The 23,107-nt window shown below is 32.5% G+C and overlaps 1 protein-coding gene across 1 annotated transcript; it reads left to right on the plus strand.

The window, feature by feature from the left end:
- The first annotated feature begins 10,164 nt into the window (after window positions 1–10,164).
- On the plus strand, window positions 10,165–22,533 carry LOC139498055 (uncharacterized). Its single transcript, XM_071286358.1, has 8 exons — window positions 10,165–10,225; window positions 14,079–14,202; window positions 14,972–15,190; window positions 15,757–15,872; window positions 17,016–17,103; window positions 18,587–18,694; window positions 20,261–20,382; window positions 22,429–22,533. The coding sequence occupies exons 1-8, from the start codon at window positions 10,169–10,171 to the stop codon at window positions 22,441–22,443; spliced, it is 849 nt and encodes a 282-aa protein (XP_071142459.1). The 5' UTR covers window positions 10,165–10,168; the 3' UTR covers window positions 22,444–22,533.
- Window positions 22,534–23,107: the final 574 nt, after the last annotated feature.

The following is a 23,107-nucleotide window of genomic DNA, read 5'->3' on the forward strand; positions in this document are numbered from 1 at the left end:
AATTTTAGACAGGTCTTCAACACGCAAACACCAAATGATGGATTTACTTTTCATTTTCCAAGCTGGCACCAAGACACAGCAAGGTGGTTCATAAGGAATCGTCGAGTTAATGTAATTGGCGTGGATACACCCTCCAATGACTACGGACCTTCAACAGATTATCCTGCCCACATTTTGATGGCTAAAAACAATATTGTCGGCGTAGAAAATGTGGCCAACTTAGATGCATTGCCACCAAACGGTGCTTTGATATTCGTCAACATCCTTAAAATATTGGACGGAAGCGGAAGTCCGGCAAGAATCATGGGTTTCAGGACAAAACGAAGACTGAAATTTAAAACCAATTGCTCTAAACATTTTTATCGATCTCGATACTAGAAAGAAAAGGCTTATTAATAAAATATTGAGAATACTTTTGCTTTTTTGTATTGTTTTAAAAGTTTGTCAAATGCAAACAGTATTAACATATAAGTTGGTCAATTGAAACTTTTAATGATTATAATCGTGTAGAGTCGACGTCTGGTGTACCGGATATACCTAAAAATCTACATAAATCTCGCAAGAATCTTACGATAAAAACATTAAAGTAATATTAACATTTCTTTGGTAGAAATTTCAAAGGAACATATAATAAATCTATGATTCTTCAGGATCTACTTTTTTGTAAGTTTCATATGTTGAGTTTCCACTCGAGTTTGCAATACTTAATGTCGCAATCAAACGATGCATGTACATGTAATGTGGTATTCACATAAACAATATAACATAGGGTACATCAGCGGGGACAGCAACATATTTGTCACCGAGGTAGGGCAGGTGATCAATGCTCTGCAGCTTTTTACCTTATGTTTTAAATTCGATCTTGACTGATAGAGTTTTAGAAGACAAAAGATGCACCTTACACAGAAATTATTTTAAATTAAGGAATGTATCTCCCTCATGCAAAGCTCTGATTCCTTTCACGGATTTGGCTATTCTTTTTGGACCTTTTGGATTATAGCTCTTCATCTTTTATATAAGCTTTGGATTTCAAATATTTTGGCCACGAGCATCACTGAAGAGACATGTATTGTCGAAATGCGCATCTGGTGCAAGAAATTGATACCGTTAATTTTATTGCACACAATACAAGCTGGGTTCTTTCAGGAAGTGTGTTTCATAATATAATATAAGTTGATTTTTAACACTTAATGTATCGTAAGATAATATCTTATAATGTCCATTAGACATTACATTTGATTGAATTAAAAATAAAGCATATTTATATATATTTTTTTCCATTTTTAAATTCATCATAAAGAAATCTTAATGTACGTTAATATTCACGTTCTAACAAATTAATTAAAATCATTTGAAGTTGAAGAACATTTTTTTGTAATTTATCTACTTTGATGATATTCCAATGCATATTTGACAAGAAAAGAGGGGCGAAAAATACCAAAGGGTCATTCAAACTAAAAAAAAAAAAATGACAATGCCATGGCTAAAAATGAAAAAGACAAACACAAACAATCATACACAAAAAACAACACAAAAAATAAAGACTATGCAAAACGAACCCCAACAAAAACTGAGGGTAATCTCAGGTACTGAGGAATTGTAAGCAGATCCTGCTCCATGGGTCAAGTCGACAAAATCTTACAAAATGTCCCAGTTAAAAGTCAAACATGGAAATCTGGTGTGTTTAGTTCATTTTTTTTTACTTTAAATGACTTATAAGCACAGCTTTACGTATGAAAATAACCAACACGTACTTATTAAAAAAAAACATGAACAAACCAATTCAAACACCTGGTACGTATAAATTCGTTGTATAACCAGTGAAATTGAACATAATCCATATGATCCATGTTTATATATATTTGATAACAGACCAGATTAAATGCTCTTCAACTTTGTACTTCCTTGGCTTTATAAATATTTTGAAATGAGCGTCACTGATGAGTTTTATTTAGACGAAACGCGTGTCTTGCGAACTTAATTGTAAACCTGGTACCTTTGATAACTAATTAAAATTTCTCTAATAAGAGCCAATATCAGATAACCAAAAAGTACTTGAAATTTTTACTTATTTCTTCCATAGATCTTAAAATTTAGAGTTTGTGTGTAGAAATCGTTTTTCAAAAGAAATAGCATATCTTAATTTTTACGATGATTTTGAGATTGCCTACAAAAAGACCATATGGAAATGAAGATCGTTAAAACGCTTTGGACGCATATCATGAGTGTTTTAAAAAGTAGGATTTGCACAGTATTTGTTTAAATGAAAACTTGTAATGATTGTAGTCGTTGAAAGCGACCTACCGAATTAGACTGAAAAAGCAACTTCAGTTTTTAGCGGGGTTCGTGTTCCTTAGTCTTTAGTTTTGTTATGTTGTGTTTTGTATGCCATCGTTTGTCCGTTTTTTTAGCTATGTTTTTTTTTTTACTTATTAATTTGAAATCCATCAGGTATCTTTCACCTCTCTTTTTAAATTATTTGTTGTAACTTATATACTTCAGACATTAACATCTGTGTCGCCAGACATCTATTATATAATAGGTTCAGTGTAAGATTTTAAATAGAGATTTTCGACTTGTAAAATGCAGGAAAATTGGAGCTCTAATGTCAATAAAGTTCCTTCTGATAATTCGTATCAACTCTCTTATGGTTACACGTGCTGCATTGTCAGTCTATCCATGAACTCCCAAAGGCTACGTTCTGAAAGATGAACTTACGTTTCTGTCTGAAATTCCTGCTATTTTCCTCTTCCCAATACTTAGAGCTCCGAACGTTCATTTTGTTTGTCATTTTTTGTTTTCCGGCTTGTCTCCCAGTCCTTGTTTTTCTGTGCCGGTTTAGGAATTATAATTACAAATATCATTTGTAAGTGCAATCTATCAGCAATACAACTATATGACTGTAAGCCAAATACTTATCAGAGACGATTTAGGATTTTTTTTAACAAATGTAACATGCAGACGAAATTCACGTCTGGCGTATTAAATTATAAACCTGGTACTACCTACTACTACTTTTACCACTGGGTGGATGCCACTGCTGGTGGACGCTTAGTCCCCAAGGGTATCATCAGTCCAGAAGTCAACACTTTGGTGTTGATATGATTATCAATTATATGGTCATTCTCAAAAATGTCATGTTAACACGAATATTTCGAAATACTAAGGATCTTATTATCCCAGGCATAGATTACCTTAGCCATATTTTGCTCAACTTCATGGAATTGTAGGTCCTGAGTGCTCTATAACTTTCTTCTTGTTTGGCTATTTAACTATTTTGATCTGGGCGTCACTGACGAGTCTTATGCAGACGAAACGTGCGTCTGCCATATTCAAATTTTAAGCCTGGTACCTTTGATAACTATTCATACCACTGGATCGATGCCACTGCTGGTGGCAATTTCGTCCACGAAGACTTCACTAGCCAAGTAATCAGCACTTCGGTGTTGATTTTCTTATCCAAGGCTTAGATTACCTTATCCCTATTTGGAACAACTTTTTGGGTCCTTAATGCTCTTCAACTTTGTTCTAGATCTTGTTTGGCTTTATATCTGTTTTGATATGAGCGTCAGTGATGAGTCCAGAGTAGACGAAGCGAGTGTTTGGCGTATTAGGTTATACGCCTGGCACCTTTGATAACTAATTACAAGGGCCACTTATTGGCAATCTAAATTTGACTGTGAGCCAAACAAATTCAAAATGAATACATTGTGTATAAGAATATCTGAGTATTCGAGTAACAGGAAGTTGATGTGAGATGGAACCGAAAAAAAACATGCTACATGTATCGCGAAGATTGGTATCAAATTTTAAATAACTCTGATTTGCATACTAATAAAACTGTTGCTAGAAGTATGAAACAAAACAAAAAATAAACAAAAAAAAAACACGGTACGGTATAGTACGTTTTCACCATTCAAAGTCTCAGAAAATATCAATTTGTAGTCTAAAGGACAAACATTCACTCAAATGTCGTTATAAGAATAACCAAGAAGTCGATTATCAAGTTGATTTTTGATGGATCTGATTAGCATGCTTACATGAAGTTAGGAACAAAATTTCGGAAAACTGTAGTTTCTTACAAAATATAGGACAGTTTCTTACAAAATATAGGACAGTTTCTTACAAAATATAGGACGAACAGATAAACGGATGAATGTAAATACTGACCAAGCGTTAAATGCAGGAAGAACGGATGAACGGACAGAATAACAGATAGACGGAAAAACGTTCACAATATATATCCTTCACCTTTAACATGGGGATATAAATAAAACCATAACAGTTTTATCTTTGGACTAGAGTTTTGACCCTCATACAAAAAAGTAAAATCACAAAAATACTGAACTTACAGGAAAATCAATTCGGAAAGTCCATAATCACATGGCAAAAATAACAAAACGCATCAAAAACGAATGGACAAGAACTGTCATATTCCTGACTTGGAACAAGCATTTTCAAATGTAGAAAATGGTGGATTAAACCTGGTTCTATAGCGCTAACCCTCTCACTTTAATGACAGTCTCATCAAATTTCGATATATTTACATTGATGCGTTAAACACAATACACTATTGCAGTTTTTATTATACTCAAATGTTTTTAAAATACAAATTCCAAATTATGTTCACCTATGCGCGTAAAAAGAATTACTGATGCTAGATTAATTGCAAAATGACAGAACTATTCTCATATGAAACTATTCTGTTGACATTAAACGATCTCATGTCTAATCTTTCAGTTATAATTTTTAAAAGAAAGAAGAAGAAATATAGTCGACAGGTGTTGAATTGATGTACAGCCTACAGCTCAGAGATTTCAATATGATAGCATATTATCTATTAATAGTTTTATTAAAACAAATTGTACTACATTTTGTAATTTTGAGGCAGTTTATAGCTGACTATGCGGTATGGGCTTTACTCATTGTTTAAGGTCGTACGGTGACCTAAAATTGTTAATTTCTGTGTCATTTTCAGCTCTTAATGGTCTCATTGGCAATCATAACAATTATTTTTTTAATTGACCATTAATTGTTAACTTTTTACAATTTGCCACCTGGAAAAAAATAACATCACAAAGACAGTGAACTCAAAAATTGAAATTCCTTATTCAAATGGCAAATCAAAAGCTCAAACACATCAGATGAATAGATAATCATGATAGCATCTGTCATAATAGGAAAAACTGCCAAAAATAGGGGAACAGCAGTCAACATTGTGTTAATGGCAAGAAAAACAAACAAATATTGAATTATAAAGAAGCACAAAAAGGCATATAGAAAAAGCACATTAAGAAACACGAAAGACGATTGGTTTATGCTTAAAACGTACACAGTACATAAGACATAATCTTCGTTTACCTTTCGTTTGGAACTAAATTTCTTTTCTTTATAATAACGGAAACAAAGAAAACAGTAGTATACCGTTGTTCAATAGTGTTACATTGATTACGCGAAAATATTTCCGGGCTATTTAGTAACGTTTCAGACAATTGTGTATCTTATCAATGTGAACAAGTTCAGACTTGTCTTATGATATTGAACAGATGCTAATGAGCTGTAAGGTTGTTCTGAATTTATTTGATTGATGAATGTCATTTTGCTCGTCAATCTGCACTCGAATACCAGACTGTCTTATACTATTTTGAACAGGTTTAATAAGCTTCAAGCAATTTGTCTAGGTGTTTCTAGATGTATGTGATTGACGAATGTAACTTTGTCCGTCAATCTACACTGAAATACTAAAAATAAACTTCTAGACTGTCTGATAATATATTGAACATATATAAATAAGCTGCAAGCGAAATTTTCATGGTAGTTCTTAATTCAATATAGATAAATTGTCAGAATGATGAGGTATCAATGTTAACGGGTAAAACCCGCTCAAATGTCTTATAATATATTGAACCGAGGTTAATATCCGAGGGTATCATCAGATTAGTAGTCAGTGCTTCGGTACTTAATATGATTTAACAAACTTTACTGAAATTGTCCGTAAATTTTTTTAGAAATTGTCATAAAACTAAGGTTTAAACTCTCTCAGACAAAGTTGGCTTTAGATGAATTTGGCTATTTATTATAGGTATTTTTTATCTGTAGCTCTTCAATGATTTTTGGTACTTACCTATCATCGGATTTCAAATGTTTGGCTTTGAGCGTTCCTGATGAAGGTAAATCCAGAAAAGCGTTTCGGACGCAAAAAATTATTAAACGGGTTGTTTTAAATGTTCTAATAAGCTGTAAGCGAATTTTCAAGGTAGTTCTGGATTTATTATTGAGAATAAGTCCAAGTGATGAGTAAAAGATTGAACATGACTTAATTATCCATTGATCGATGTTTGAGATCTTTTGAGACCAAAACGGCCGTTTCAAGAGTAGTAGTAAAAAGTAAAATAACAAAAATACTGAACTCTATGAATTCAAAATAAAAAGTCCCAAAATCATTAGCTCAAACACAACAAACCAACGGATGACAATCGTCACATTCCTGACTTAGTACAAGCATTTTCTGTGGTAGAAAGTTTGTTGATTAAACTTGATTTTATACATGTTATAGCTAGCTGAATACTCCAACGTGTATGACAATCGCATAGCATTCCATTATATTGATAACGATATCTGAAAAAAACAACCAGTTATATATTCAGCTTTGAAATTTTAAAATTAAAAAAAAAAATTAAGTGTTATGTCATTGTTCTCCTCTTATATTTAATGCGTTTCCCTCGGTTTTAGTTTGTTACCCCGATTTTGTTTTTTGTCCATGGATTTAAGAGTTTTTAACAGCGGTATACTACTGTTGTCTTTATTTCTGATTCCTCATTTATTGCACAGCTTTGATTTGTACTCAAGAATAAACAATCGTTAGAACAGTCATTGATTCTATTCATTTCCTGCTCGTTTCATTCCCAATATTTTGTTGTTGTTGTTTTGAATTTTACTATTTATATTGTGCATATATTTCGTTCAAATTATTAGTCATTTCTCTTTAGAATTAATGAAGTACTTTCCTGGATTTGATCTATCAAACATTTGTGAACGTAAACACATGCTCAACATAATTATGTAATATATATGTTGATGAATTTGCAAAAATATGACGATGCTTTTGCAATAAAGATTCATTCATTCATTCATTCATTCATTCATTCATTCATTCATTCATTCATTCATTCATTCATTCATTCATTCATTCATTCATTCATTCATTCATTCATTCATTCATTCATTCATTCATTCATTCATTCATTCATGCATTCATTCATTTATTCATTCATTCATTCATTCGTTCACAAGATTTATGTCAACTCAGGATAATAATTTAATTAGGTATTTGTCCAAATTAATATCGAGTACTGTAAACCAACTCATTTTCGCGAATACGTTATTTCGCGTTTAGCCTTTTTTTTATCCAAATTCAAGGCCATTTGTTTACGCGGTTTTTAAATTTACTTGATGTTATAAGACAAGAGAGGATCAATGTTTCAAATTTTCGCTACGATTGATATTCGCGTTATTTTTCATCTCGCGAAATTCGCGAAAATTATTTGGTTTACTGTAATATTATATGTGATCTACTTTCTGTTGTTTACCTCAATACACAGCATTTATTGTAATCAATGATAATAATTGAAGGAATTGTTTGTTTAGAATGATATCGAATGATATCGAATATTATTATACTTCCTTTAAGAATGTCCTTCTATTTCTGTTTACAAAACTATGATTTTTTTGAAAAAACTAAGGATTTTCGCCCAAGGCATAGATTACATTAGACCTATTTGGCACAACTTTTTTGAATCTTGGATCCCCAATGCTCTTCAACTTTGTACTTGTTTGGCTAAATTATAATCCATGTACCTTTGATAACCATTTGGAGTTTTTAAAAGAGATATATAGCGTTATCGGCACTATGCAAAAATAGTATGCCTTGCTGTTGCAACAGACTATGGATTTTCACGTCAACCATTTTCATTTTCACGTGCAAAGGCGAAGCGTAGTCGCTGTGACAGACAAATGGGTTGGATTTAATAGCCTGACAATTAATTAACTATTACAATTGAAGAATACAGGAGAAATAATAGATATCATTTTACTTTTTCTGACATTTTAAGAGACTTTAAAATACTGCAGATTCTGTTAGAACATTTTTGTTCTTTGTTTCCTTCTGCGACTGCCGTTCAAGCCAAAATTGTTTGAATACTTTAGAAGTCGTTTGTAACAGATACATAGTTATGATCTGATCACTGTTTTTTGTAAGTTATTGAGTACTATAGAAAATTTTAATGAAAATGAAATGGAAAGGGTATGGTGTTAACCTTTTTAGACAATACAATGCAATCACAGCTATGACACGATGCCTTTTTTGGTACTTCTTCATCTTGAAGTCAACATGAGTTCATGCTTGCAAAAATGACCAAATGTAGGTACCTCATAGCAAGTTTAAAAACTCTAGCACTAGCTTAAGCAGAATTCTACTTTTTTATATTCACAAAGAGTAAAAATGAATCATTTCACCGCAAAGCACTTTTAAATCTATTTATTTGTAACTCTTTCTAATGCGGGGTTCACACATTGCCGATTATTGCTCCCGTTTGAGATCAGACAGCGATACGACACGAAAAGTGAAAAATTCGGATTAGTATCCTCAATTATCTGGAATGTCCTATTATTGTCTGAACGCAGTCGTTTTAGTTCGTAACAGATTCCCACTGGTCGGGAAGGGTCCAAATAGTTCGGCAGAGCACCCCGACAGTTCGGTGCGTCCCGTAACATTCGGGGAAACTCAGCCGATTTTGTCTAGTCGGATTACAATCGTGCCTATGTCGTGACAGATTCTGCTGTATCGGATCGAATTCCTAACAATGTTCTGTGTATCGGGACGGTGTCCTGTGGAACGGGAATGATCTGGAGAAATTTTTCATTGCTGTTTTTCCGCCGATTGAGTCCAGATTGCATCCAGATTGCGAACCGTTTTTGCCGAAACCGTTCCGAAACAGTCCTGTTATTAATTCTAAATTCGTCGATGATACCCACATCAGAGTCCCGACAATTACAGAATACAATACGACTGAGACCAGACAAAGCCGTTTGAAATGTGATAGAGCGGATCGTGATAGGATTACGTTCCGACAGTACCTGATCATCCCGAGTATGCCGACAGTTTTCGAACGGATAACTTCCGTCAGCGTCGGTTAACTGTCTTGTCACTATCTGATCTCTTTCGGATTACATTCGGTAGAATCGGGACGCAGTCGTGACAGACTCGGTCGAATTTTACCTGGCGATAGATACAAATCGGATTAGAAGCGGATTTAGAACGGGATTATCGGGATAAATTCGCTTGGAAACGGTTGAATATCGACGCTTCCTGAACAATATCTGATTGTTGTCGTGATTAAATATTTTTTTTTACAAATTTTAATTAAAGTTTGAATTTCCATCCACGATTCATAGGATCTTGATCAGACTTTTAATAAATTTTAATCGGGAATGGTCCTGTCAAGGACGGCAGTAAAAATCGTGAATGTGTGACTCCAGCTTAACAGTCAAAATCAACCTTCTTTAAAACAGCATATTCATATATGCAGAGTTACATAAAGGGCTTCTTGGCAAGATTTTTTTAACATAGAAATACACAATTAGCACCAATTAAAATAGTAAACAGTCAGTATTATAATGATATTAATGTTGCGTTTAAAATTGACTATGAAAAATTGTAGCTATGGTGATAGTCAATAGTGCCCTCTCCTTCTGGTCGTGCACTATTGGCTCTCACCCTGGCTACTATTTACGCATAGTCAATGATAAGCACAACACTATTATATAAATATTATGTGTGGCCTACCTGTAGAATCATGCTTACATGTGTTTCGCCTAAATTATAAATAAATTTATTTTCAAAACCACCAAAGAGTTTATGGTGCACTTGATTTATCTTACATAATATTTGAATTATACAACATTTATGTATAGCCTGTAGCCATCCGAGACAATCGGTGATAGCACACGTAGACATCGTCACCTACTTGGTTTGCATTGATTTCAGTGTAGATGGACACGCAAAATGACAATCATCCATCAAAATTATAAGCCTAGCGATTGGGTAATAATCGAATCAATTGAATTGCTAAAAGTCTGTTCTTCCCTTTTCACGCTATATTTAAATGTTATGTTCGTACCTTTTGTAAAACGTAAACCCACGAGAAGAATGGTAAAGCATAACGAGGTATGATTTAACATATATTTCTTAATGTAAAGTATACAAATTTCACTAATAAGGGTTTTAATTATTCTTCTTAATTTATATCTTTTACTATTCTGTTAAAACATATATGAAAAATGTACAATATGAAGGTACTTACGCAGTAGTATTTTGAATTCTCGATTTCAAATTTGCTATGACAAAATGTGTTTTTTAATTTTAGTTTCTTGTGTACAATTTGGAAATTAGTATGGCGTTCATTATCACTGGACTAGTATATATTAGTTTAGGGGCCAGCTGAAGGACGCTCCGGGTGCGGGAATTTCTCGCTACATTGAAGACCTGTTGGTGACCCTCTGCTGTTGTTTTTTATTTGGTCGGGTTGTTGTCTCTTTGACACATTCCCCATTTCCATTCTCAATTTTATTTTTCAGAAGAGCTTCCCATGAATTTGTCAAGCAGCTTTATTAAGAATATTTTATTTCATAAATTTAACTAATAAGGTACTGTACTTTTGATAAAAAAAGATGAATCAATTTGATTTTCATTTATTGAGTACATTTGAAAATTGTCATTGAAATAACATGTGCGAGTTCGACTAATTGCTAGTTGTATCGTACATGGTGCTTTTATGGACTTCACGGTTTGAAACTTCTGTATTCCTGTAAATTGGGTGGTTAATTATTTTTTTAAATTTTCTATCTTCACCAGCAGGTCAACGCTACTATTCTGTCAAAACTTTTTGAGCTTTAAACCAGACAAATACATTTTAGTCATAGTGTTGAGTACACTCTCAAATGAGAGCATTATAAAAATAATATGAGATTATATTTAGATCTTGAATTTAATGTGGATGACATGTTTGAGCTTTGATTTCCCAATTTGATTAGGGAATTTCCGTTTTAGGATTTCAATGACGTTCTGTATTTTTGTGATTTTACTTTATAATGTTGACCAACACAATACCTTCATTAAAAATATTTACTTTAGTTAGTATAGTTTAGCATGTTAAAATGATAAAAGTACACACTGAAATATTATGTACTCCCATGAGCAAAACGATTGGTGCCACATGTAAGGCAGGATCTTCACACCCTTCCGGCACACTTTAAAGAACCAACGGTAAGAGAAGCTTTGTATTTCTCAGTCTTTTGATTTTTATGCAGTGGTTTGTAGAATGTTGTTTGTTTTGTGGACGCTTTTTGTTATTGATTGTCTTCGACTTGACATTTTGGAATTTATTTAAGTGTTTAAGGTCTAAGGTTTAATAAAGTGTGAATAAAAGTCATTGATATAGTTACGTAAATTTAAAGTACTTTTTACCTGAATTTCTTGACATTATGTTTTCCTTGGAAATTGTAGAGATATATTGTCAACGCATTTGTTAATGTTCGAAAGTAGTTTTATGACATTAACGGTAATGAGAAAACTCTGTCAACTTGATATTGTGTTAAGGATGTATTTAAGTGAGGTTTTGGAATTTATGACAGATGTTCGGATTCCTTTGTGATTTTCCATACGATTCAAGGTAAAACATTTTGCCCCATAATACCTGTTTATCTTTAAATATAAGACTGAATTGCTCATAAAAGGTCATTTGACAAAATTTAAGCAGATTATTGATTTCCTTTCTTTTGATTTGAGAACCAAATAATACCAATGCATATATAAGGTGAAAGTCCGATTCAGCTTTCCCGCCATATTTTATAAATCAAATATATCAAAAAGGAGCTCCATGACCTATCAATATTTTTGCCTATTTTGATCCATAACAAATACTCTTCCAGCTTTTAGTATCTATTTTAAATTCTTGATTTATCTCATTCCACCTAAGATCCCCTAAGTACCTCCTTAAAGCAATTTTTTCACCTTTTTTTCTTAAACTGTTCGGTACAAAGACAGGAATATGGCAGTTGTTACCTTATAGTTCCTTTTCTGTGTGTGTTGCATTGTCGTTTTTGGTATTTTGTTGCACTTCAGTGTTTCTGTTGTTTCATTGTTTCCCTTTTATTGTTGAAGTGTTTACCTCAGTTTTAGTTTATAACACAGATTTGTTTTCTCTCACTCGATTTATAACTAACAGAAAACCCTTGCCGTTTTTGGCACAACTTTTTTGATCTTTTGGTCCTCGATGCTGTTCAACTTTGTACTCGTTTCGGCTTTCAAACTTTTGTATCTGGGCGTCACACGTAGGTCTTGTGTGGACAAAATGCACTTCTGGCGTATTAAAATTTTGAACTTGTTGCCTTTTGTTGGCTGTTGTTCGTGTGATTCTTTGTCAATTGTGTTCTCCAATTTATTTATATGGTAGTCCTGTGTTGTCATTTTGATGTTATATTTTACATGGCAATAAAAGTGCGAGGTTTGGCATGCCACAAAACCAGGTTCAACCCACCATTTTGTCCTTTAAAAATGCCCTGTACCAAGTTAGGAATATGGCCATTAATATATTATAGTTCGTTTCTGTGTGTATTACATTATAACGTTGTGTCGTTTGTTTTCTCTTATTTTTGAGTGTAAATTCAAATTGCGATAAGACGTGTCACGGTACTTGTCTATCCCAAATTCATGTATTTGGTTTTGATGTTATATATATGTTATATTTGTTATTCTCGCGGGATTTTGTCTATGTGTGTTACATTTTAGTGTTATGTCGTTTTCTCCTCTTATATTTAATGCGTTTCCCTTGGTTTTAGTTTGTTACCCCGATTTTGTTTTTTGTCCATGGATTTATGAGTTTTGAATAGCGGTATACTACTGTTGCCTTTATTTATAACTTTCGAACAACGGTATACTACTGTGGCCTTTATTTAAACTGTAGATTTGTTGCTTAAAAACTTCTATAAGTTGATAATTCCTCAAGATAAATTGAATTTGAATATATCATCCGTTTTATATGTTAACAAGTAAAAAATGATAACAACGTACAAACCTATGATGATAAGTTACTGAGAAATTCTGTTTGTTCCTGTTCATTCTTGGCCATGGCGTTGTCAGTTTAGATTCGATATATGAGTTCGACTGTCCCTCTTGTATCTTTCGTCCCTTTTTTAAGTTTGTTAATTCCTCAAAAAAATATAATCGATTATCTTTGATAATCTCAACGATATTGATTTTTCTCGCTTTAGCCTATACGGCGAAAGTAAGAAAAAGCAATCGAGTTTAGTTGACCAATGATAATCTGTTTATCGCTTTTTTACCTATGACGACGTTGACAATTTCATGTCAATTTCCTTGACAACGCCACGTGTCCCCTTAGTTTCTAGCGACAACAGTTCATATCACTCGACGTCGCTGAGAAATGAAATTCTAATTCAACAAGATCAAAGGAATGTTTCGTAAAATAGCGATTACATCCTTTCTATATGTGAACAAGTCTAAATTGACAACAAGGTTCAAACCTATGGTTAATTTGTTACTGAGAAATTCTATAGGTTGTTAATTGCTAAAAAAATATAATTTGAATATATCATCATTTTGCTGTGAACAAGTCTAAATTGAAAACACAATCAAAACTATAATTATAATAATAACAAATGAATAATATCTTTATTTAAAGAAAGTAACTCATTTGGATATACAATAATGATTACATTAAAAAATAAACAGTACATATTCAATAATACTGATAAATAAAGATTAAAGACACTTTAAAAATACAATAAATAATTTTAATATGGCATTACAGTACAAATATCATGGTAATGTTAAAAGTAAATAGATTTGTAGTTCGAGCACATGAATCATTAGATTGCGAGGTCGTTACGCACTGAATTGACCAGATTGTATTTTGTTTCTAAAACAATTATCTGTTGATGTAACAAGTTTATGTTTATGAATATATATTATGTTTATAAAATGACTGTTTCAATTGTAGTTATACCTGTTCATAATTTGGATATTCCTGTCTCAAAGTGTATGCCATGCACAAGTCATACCGTTACGGAATGTAGTTGACCAGCATCAATCTATTTTTCTTATTGATGATGTTGAGGTTGAAGGTAAAAACTAATATTTCAAATATTAGTAAGGAAAACTGAATATGTTTTTCTTTTGTAAATTTATACTTTTATAATAGTGTTTTTATTCGTAATCACATGTATATTTGGTATGGTTATGTAATGAATCGCATTATAAAACTTTTGCCTACACGATGTAAGTACAAACTTGGTATTATATACCGACTGCATGAACTTCTAAGACCCGTCGAAGAACACATACAACTACATAGATAGAAAATTCAGACACTATTTGAATTTTTCATATCTTAAATATGTTCTGGATCTTTTTGAAAATGTAATATGTCATATTGATAACCATAATAGTCCAAGAAACAAGTTATTATAGATAGCCTAAATAGAAAAATAAAGCTGGTGAATGTTACTATCTTTACATATGAACATTGATTTAAGAACCCCCTAATTGTAAGTGTTAGCCTTTTAACGCATTTATTTGTTAAATCTATCCATATTAATTTATACGTTAAATTCAAATATATAGTGACGTTTATGAAACGAAGGAGTTGATGAATTTGAAGAGATTATTTGTCAATTAAATCAAATGTCTGATTTACATATGGTGATCCAATGCACGTTTCTGATCCCAAACATTTAAGAATCATGTATAGGACATATTCCATCTCTTCACAGATGAACCGACTATAGAAACATTTCAAACCGCGTGTTAAGACAATTTGTGCCATTTAACGAATTCGTAAGGGCTATATATATTTTTTTCTTCATGTACTTCACTTAGTTTTATTTTAAAAAGACGGCCAAGAACTTGGTAGAGGAAGTGCTGCTCTATCCGGCCTTTCACCCTTTCCATTTCCTCTGATAATATTAGTTCCACTAATGGCAATGATGGCAATGACTATGATGAAATCTATGAGTTTGACGACAGCACAAGCTGTACCGGTTCAAAACGCTGTAGAGGCTGTGACGGCCGCAGCGGTAGCTTGTCCAACACCAAAGCCACCTCCAGCAACAAGTGAGTTTAATCAAGAATATTTTATGGATTGTTTTTTTTTTTTTTTAGATATTTGGAAAACCTTTGGTTTTAGCATTGTAGTGCTTTTTGACCACTTATCCCTACTTTAATTTTTGAGAAGACATTGCTAAGTTGAAAAACTTGTGTCTAATCTATTTGTTATTTTTGAACAATAAAATATGTTTAAACTAAACTACTTTAATTTCCATAATTTTTAAAATTAGTCTTCACTTTTTTTGTTAAAATGTATTTTATTTATAAAAAAACGATCGCCAAAATATAACCATGTACTATAAAATTATACTATAGAATAACTTTTATTCGATTCTTTGAAATATAAATCTTGTGTAAAAAAATATTCAAATATAAAGCAGAAAATTTTGCATGATTGCCCATGAGACAATTCTCTAAAAGAAACAAAATGCAACAGAAATTAACAGCGATAGGTCGCCGTTAGGCCTTCAACAATGAGCAAAGCTCATATTGCATGTTGTACGTTATCAATTTGTCGTTAAATGTTGATAATTGATTAAGTAATATATACCTCTCGTTTGTCTTTTTAACAGCTAAATGTGTTCCATCAAGTTGCCCTGAGGGGTATAGGTTGTTAGATGATCAAAATGTCAGCCCTAACTGTTACATGTTTAGTGGCACCACCAAGAAAAATTGGTTTAAAGCTCTTGTGAGTATGCGTTATGTGTACAGCCTTATATTGTTCTTATTAATACCAGATATCCAGATTAAGGATAAAAATAAATAAATTAAAATTGATTATATAAGTTGAAAGAGCATCCATTAAAGAACAAAATAAGCTAAAATGTTATATGGAGCTCATTTTTTGAGATATTTGAGTTTTAAATTATGGCGGGAAAAGGCTGACTCGGACTTTTACCTAACATTAGCATTGGTTATATATGACTCTCACATCGAAAAAATAGAAATCAAGAATCTGCTTAAATTCTGGAAAATGGCCTTTCATGAGCTTTTAAAGTCTTTATGAAAAGAAAAATGAATGTTATGGGGCAATATATTTCAGCCTGACTCAAAATCAATGTATTTTAAAAGAATAAAAAAATTCCAAAGAACCATTCATGGTATGTCATAGAACAAATTTATCAGCATTTTTTAATTTCTGTCCCTATCCGAAATACCCTTTTTTCAGTGTCAGTCAAAATTTCCCGGACCATCATCACGGATGGCCTTTTTTATTACAAGACCTTCCTATTGTATTTATTGTGAACTCGTTCTCGTCCTGAACATGCATGTAATATTTTCCACTGGACGTAAAGCAACCAGCAGCAAATCAATCAATCAGCGGTTTGTATCAACTAAAGAACAGGACAGGTACTACACATATATAACACCAAATATTAATAACTTAACCGAATGCATTTGCAAAACAGCACGGTTTGAACAAACGATCAGAACCAAATCCATTTGACTATGAATTCCAGAGAAGTATAACATCTAGATGATTTGTTGTTTCTCTTTAAATAGACACTGTCTAGTTATTCAAGTCTAATTAGAAATACACCACGCTTTGTTCGCCTCTCCTATGTCAGGATCATCTGTTCTATGTTAATATTGTATTTATGTTTTAATATTAAATATTTTACCTGTTTTGGGGTTTAGAATGACGTCACATTTCACTAAACTAATACACACTTTTATTTAAGGGCAAAGTGGGGCCCAGCTCCTGGTGCGGGATGTTGTCGCTGTGTTGAAAACCCATTGTTCGATTGCGGCTGTTATCCGCTCTATGGTCAGGTTTTTTGTCTCGTTGACATATTCCCCATTCACATTCTTAATTTTATATAAATTGTAGATGACATGTACCATGACAAAAGGAGCGACTCTATGGGTACCAAACAGCGAGGCAGAGGCGAATGCTGTTAGAACAACATTTTCTCTTCGTAAGATAAGAACAAACCATAAAATGTGCTTTTGATTGTTGATGTTCATGAATACTGAACAACATCGTGCGTTTAATGTCATTAGTTATTAAAGTTACCAGGCTAATAATTTTATGATGTTGGGTCAAATAAGGCTAAGCGGTTATCTATGCCGGGGATAACAAAACACTTAGTATTTCCAAATTTGCACATGATGTCGAATGTTTGATGAAAATCAACGTTCTGTGACATCTGCACACTCAAATATGTTAAAGTGAGAACTACAATGAATTATGATGCTACTCCATTTTTCTAAATGTTTTCAATATTCAATATAATGTTTAAAAGCTCAAAATTATCAAATTCTGAGTGAAATCAGTATTATGGAATTTGCGCTTGAGAGAAAACCGATGAACACACATCCCCTTTAAGAGAAAAATAAAAAAATAACAGAATTGCAACAAAAAAGCAACAATGCAGCATTCATAGAACTAAACTTTTAAATAACAACTGCTATATTCCTGACTTGGTAAAGGACATTTTACAACATAATGATGGGTTGTACCTGGCTTAAATATGCTTACAAAGCTCGTGGAAGTTAGAAATTTGTATGTAGAACATTGTGTGAGTTTCAATTTTTTTAAATTGAACCAACAACACAAGAAAAGCATCTAAAAGGAGATAAATTTAGATTTTCATGTAAAAAAAATGTAAAATGCTTTTCATTTTATTTACTTAAGGCTTTTCTACCTCAGGAATAGATAATCTTAGCTGTATATGGCAAAGCTTTAAGGAGTTTTGGTCCTCAATGCTCTTCAACTTCGTACTTAGATTAGTCTTTTAAACTTTTTAGGATTCGAACGTAACTGATGAGTCTTTTGTAGACGAATAGCGCGTCTGGCGTAAATATATTTGTGTTATTCCTGGTATCTATGATGAGTTTATTTATATCAAATTCACCACTAGCATTCAAATCAAAACTGTTGAAAGGTGAGAACCATTGAAAGAGGTTCTTTGTCTTTGTTGATGTAAAATGTTTTTCAACCCATGCCACTTTTTTTTATCCTTTTCGTCCTTAACATGCTTGAACAACTTGCCATTGAACATAAACAATCAACAACAATATGTGAAATGAACGTTATATGGACGATCTTATGCTAAAAATTGCTATACATCTAAGACAATATGATATAAGTATTGTTTTACAGTTGGCCGTTTCAGAATCTAAAGAACCATGGGTAATTTTAAAGTTCGTACCCCAAAATGAAAATAACGTAAGATCATTGGATGAATTTCTATTGTTAATGATATTTTTAACCAATCACAACGTTTTGATGTACACTTTGAAAATATTACCCAGGATGCATTAGATTCTATAACGGCGGATAAAAGGGGGGACGACTTCTACGCTTCTAGGATCAACTACTTGATTAAAACTATTATTTTTTTGTAGCCTGTGTCTCCAGAATATAAAAAATTCTCAGGATGCATTACTTTTTTGCAGCTCGTGACTACAGGATATGGACATGGGGTCTGAAAGATGATTATGGAAATTTTGTATTTGCTATAGACAATAGTGTATTTTCATTCGCTACTCTTGAATTTGGAACAGGTAATTTCGATTTTATCATATAATTCAGTGAAAAATGTAACAATATCAATTTGATTTTTATTTGGTTAACCGTGGTTATTGTCTTTCGGGTAAACCATGAGTTTAGGAAATTATAAACATAATTCATAAAAACTATGAAAGTCATGAAAAGGTCAAGCTATTGTGTTCAATAATCGTTTGTTGATTACGATAGTATTATTTTCCACCATCCCTTCAGATTTATATGAAGATTGGGGTTGGTTTTCTTGTTCGAATTAATTTACGCTAGTCATTTTGGGGACCTTTATAGCTTGTTGTTTGGCGGTAATCAAGTCTCCGTATTAAAGGCTCTACTTTGACCTATCACGTTTTACATATTATAAATTATTACTTGGATGAAGAGTGGTCTCATTGGTACTCACACCATATCTCCTTATTTCTATTAAGAAATGTATTGTTATGCCAAATGCATTTTAACAGAGACAATAACAGATGACTCATTTTCATTTGAACACTTAAAAACAAACATAAGCAAAAAATGTCTTTCTTTTTTAAATAATGACAAACAACGTGTTTGATTTGAAGACAAAGAAAACAATATTTGGGTAATATGCAACCCGTTTTGTTGCAAAATGACGTTTATTTTTTCCTAATGACCAAACGACTGAATTAAATAAACATGAAAAGGAATATAGCATGAATATTCAGGCACAATAAAGAAACAACACTTACGCTATTATTTGTCTCTCTTTTTCTTTTTTAGCCATGGCGTTGTCAGTTTATTTTCGATCTATGAGTTTGAATTTCCATCTCGTATCTTTCGACTCTATAATAAACGAAACGAATAATAAAAACAACACAAAAACAAAAACAACAATGGTATGCAGTATAGATAATGCATTAGATGCTTGAACAATCCCAAAATGGTGGCCTTGTGCTGTTTTCTGCTCTTTAGAGGGGTTGTTGTCTCTATGACACATTCCTCATTTCCATTTTCAACGATATCTGCTAATGAGAAAATTTGACACATATAGGTTGAAGAACACTATATAATGCGATCTACACAATTAAAACTTAATCCACCATGATTTCCGGAAAATGCCTACACCAAATAAATATGAAAGTTCATTAATAAATGTGTTTCTTTCATAATTTATTTATTTAAATGATTTTTAGCTGACCATTCTTTAGTATTTTTTGTTGATTACTGGACCGTTTGTCTATTCCCCCCTTTGTTAATATTTACTTGACATTTGTTTGCTTATTATAAATATATTGCAGTGTTGTGATTTCTTACATCTTTTTCCTATTAGTTGTGCTTTTTTTTGTAAAATCTGCCAAACAACCGACACGACCAAACGTATAGCACTGATTCTAAAAACTTTAGAAAAATGATTAAAATAACAGAAATACCAAACTCTGAGGAAAGTTCAAAACAAAAAGTCCCAAAATAAAATGGCATAATTAAAAACAAAAGAAATAAAATAATACAAAAGCCACGTGGTTTGTAAGTATTGTATTCTTTTATTATGTATTTTCTATGACATGACATACTCATAGCAAAATTATTTTTTGGTTTTGTTTCAGGTGAATCCGGCCCAAGCGGAGCTAATTGTGTAACAACAAGATACCTAACTTATCCACTTGCTTGGCGTTGGATTGATAGAAACTGTAAAGATGATGAGCTCTTCGTTTGCGAACTTCCAAGAGTAAGATTATGGATATATTGATACATCATCCTATTGTCCCCCTATAAAACAAAAATCACAACAACACGGAACTCCGTGGAAAATTTAAAACGGAAAGTCCCTAATCAAATGGCAAAATCGAAAGATCAGACGAATGGATAATAACTGTCACATTCCTGACTTGGTACAGGCATTTTCTATTGTAGATTATGTTGGATTGAACCGGGTTTTATAGTTAGCTTAACCTCTCACTTTTATGACAGTCGCATCAAATTCCAAATGTTAACTTCCTGCTGTGACTTATTTGTGAAATTAAACCTGCGACGGAAAGAACTCAACCTTATGCAAATAAAATTATTACAGCTGTTAACCTATTTTGGTTTCAATAAATGTCTATGGAGCGTCTGAAGCTGATTAAAGACTGATTTTTTATGTATAGATCCGTACAAAACCGACCAAAACATAATTCCCCCCCCCCGTATTAATGTCCCAAATTAACCAAAGTCTTATGCATGGATATTTATGTACACGACAGTTGCCACATGTGGAGCACCTGAGATCACCCATTGTTTTGGGGGGTTCGTGTTGCTTTTCTTTAGTTTTCTATGTTGTGTCATATTTACTATTGTTGGTCTTTTTCATTTTTAGCCATGGCGTTGTCAGTTTATTTTTGATTTATGAGTTGGACTGTCCCTCTGGTATCTTTCGTCCCTCTTTTATACATGTAATTGCATACGGTCGATTTCCATTCAACGCAGATCATAAGTAACATCAATTAAAATACCTTTTTTTTTACATAAGCGATATGTTTTGCGTAAAAATTATTAGCATAAATTCGAAAAGACTTACATATTTTCCATATGAGTCTTTGTCCAAAAAAAAACGTACAATAAAGTTAAGGTAATATTCCAGGTATGAAAATCTTGCATGTTTGTCCTTTAACCAAAATGCTATATCGTTTTAAAGGTTATTTACATTAGCTGTTCTGTCAATTTTATATCTGCGACATGACATAGTATATGTTTAAAATTATAGATGCTTCAATAATGTCAAATGTTCATTTTTAACATTTTGAATGAAATATGTATTATCGCGTTCTTTTTTTTCTATTGATTTTCTTGTCGTAATGTAGTCATGATGTAGCCCTTTTTTGTGCCGATGCGCATAGTCCAATTACCAATAAATAGGTTCATTTATCAAGCTGAACTTAGTTATGTGTTTTGAAATGGTTTTTAGAGTCTGCCGCCGTCTTGGATTATAAAAAAATTCAATTAGTCTCCATTATAAATCAAGACACAAATATTCAGTTTTCTTATATTCAAAATTTCAATTAATTTTCAAATAAAATGATACTTCAGGAAAAGGAGATTACTCATGCTGATTTCATTTTTTACCTAATTGTAATAAAGGGAAGGCATCTCAGAAATAAATTATTATTAAAAATAATCTACAGCGAGTTTTATATAGTAGGTTTTATATCAGGAAAAACACACATTTTGTTCTGTGGATATTAAGGATGTTAAAAGCTACCTTCAAATATCTTATTTTATAATTTTATTTAGAAAACTTACTTTTCAAATAATAAGGATTGTGTCTGCATTATCCATACTCCCGTACTACCCTCATCATAACCAAGTATATCATATATAACAGGATTGAAATTTGTATTTGCGCCAGACGCGCTCTGCGTCTATAGAAGGCTCAACAGTGACGCTCGAATTGATATGAAGTTGAAAAGGTCAAATAAAGTACGAAGTTAAAGAGCATTGAGTATAAAAAAAAGTCTAAAAGTTTTGCCAAATACAGCTAAGGTTATCTATTCCTGAGGTAGAAAAGCCTTAAGATAGTATTAAAAATTTCAAAGTTTTAATTTGTAACCGTTAATTATGACCAAATCATAGAAGTGTTGACTACTGTGCTAGTAATACATTCTGCGAATAGAAACTCCACCAGCAGTGGCATTTTTACTTCATGTATATATTCATACCATCTAAACTTCAAATCTGAATGATTACCAAATAGTGTGTTTGATATAAGGACTGAACTTTATTATATTGTATATTTCAGAAACCTTGTCCATAAAGAATTGTGAGCTGTAAAATCAGTACAGATACATGAGCAATTGTTAAGTTTGTTGTAATCATCTGAATAAAAGAAGTGCCTACTTATGTGCTTCGACTTTGATATTGTTTAATTGTGTGCATGTTAGTGGGGTTAGAGAGAAAGGGGTAACACTTTTATATAAAAGAAGATGTGGTATGATTGTCAATGAAACGACAGTCCACGAGAGACCAAATGACACAGAAATTAACAACTATAGGACACCGTACAGCCTTCAACAATGAACAAAGCCCATACCGCATAGTCTGCTATAAAAAACCCCGAAATGACAAATTTAAAACAATTCAAACGAGAAAACTAACGACCTAATCTATGTACAAAATATGAACGAAAAGAAATGTAACACATAAACAAACAACTGAACTACAGGATCCTAATTTGAAACAGGCACACACATACAGAATGTGGCGGGGTTAAACATGTTAGCGGATTCCAAACTTTCCCCCTTACCTAGGACAGTGATGTAAGGTAGTAACATATGTGCCAAATTTGTGGAGGAACAATCGTAGCCTATAATTCAGCTGTTGTTATTTCTTTTCTTAGATATTAAGGCAGATTCAGATGTATAAGTTTATTCTAAATTATCATGTACACAATGTAGTGTTTCTTTATGCATTTCAACTGA

This window comes from Mytilus edulis, chromosome 12 (genome assembly GCF_963676685.1).
Source record: "Mytilus edulis chromosome 12, xbMytEdul2.2, whole genome shotgun sequence".
Lineage (NCBI taxonomy): Eukaryota > Metazoa > Mollusca > Bivalvia > Mytilida > Mytilidae > Mytilus > Mytilus edulis.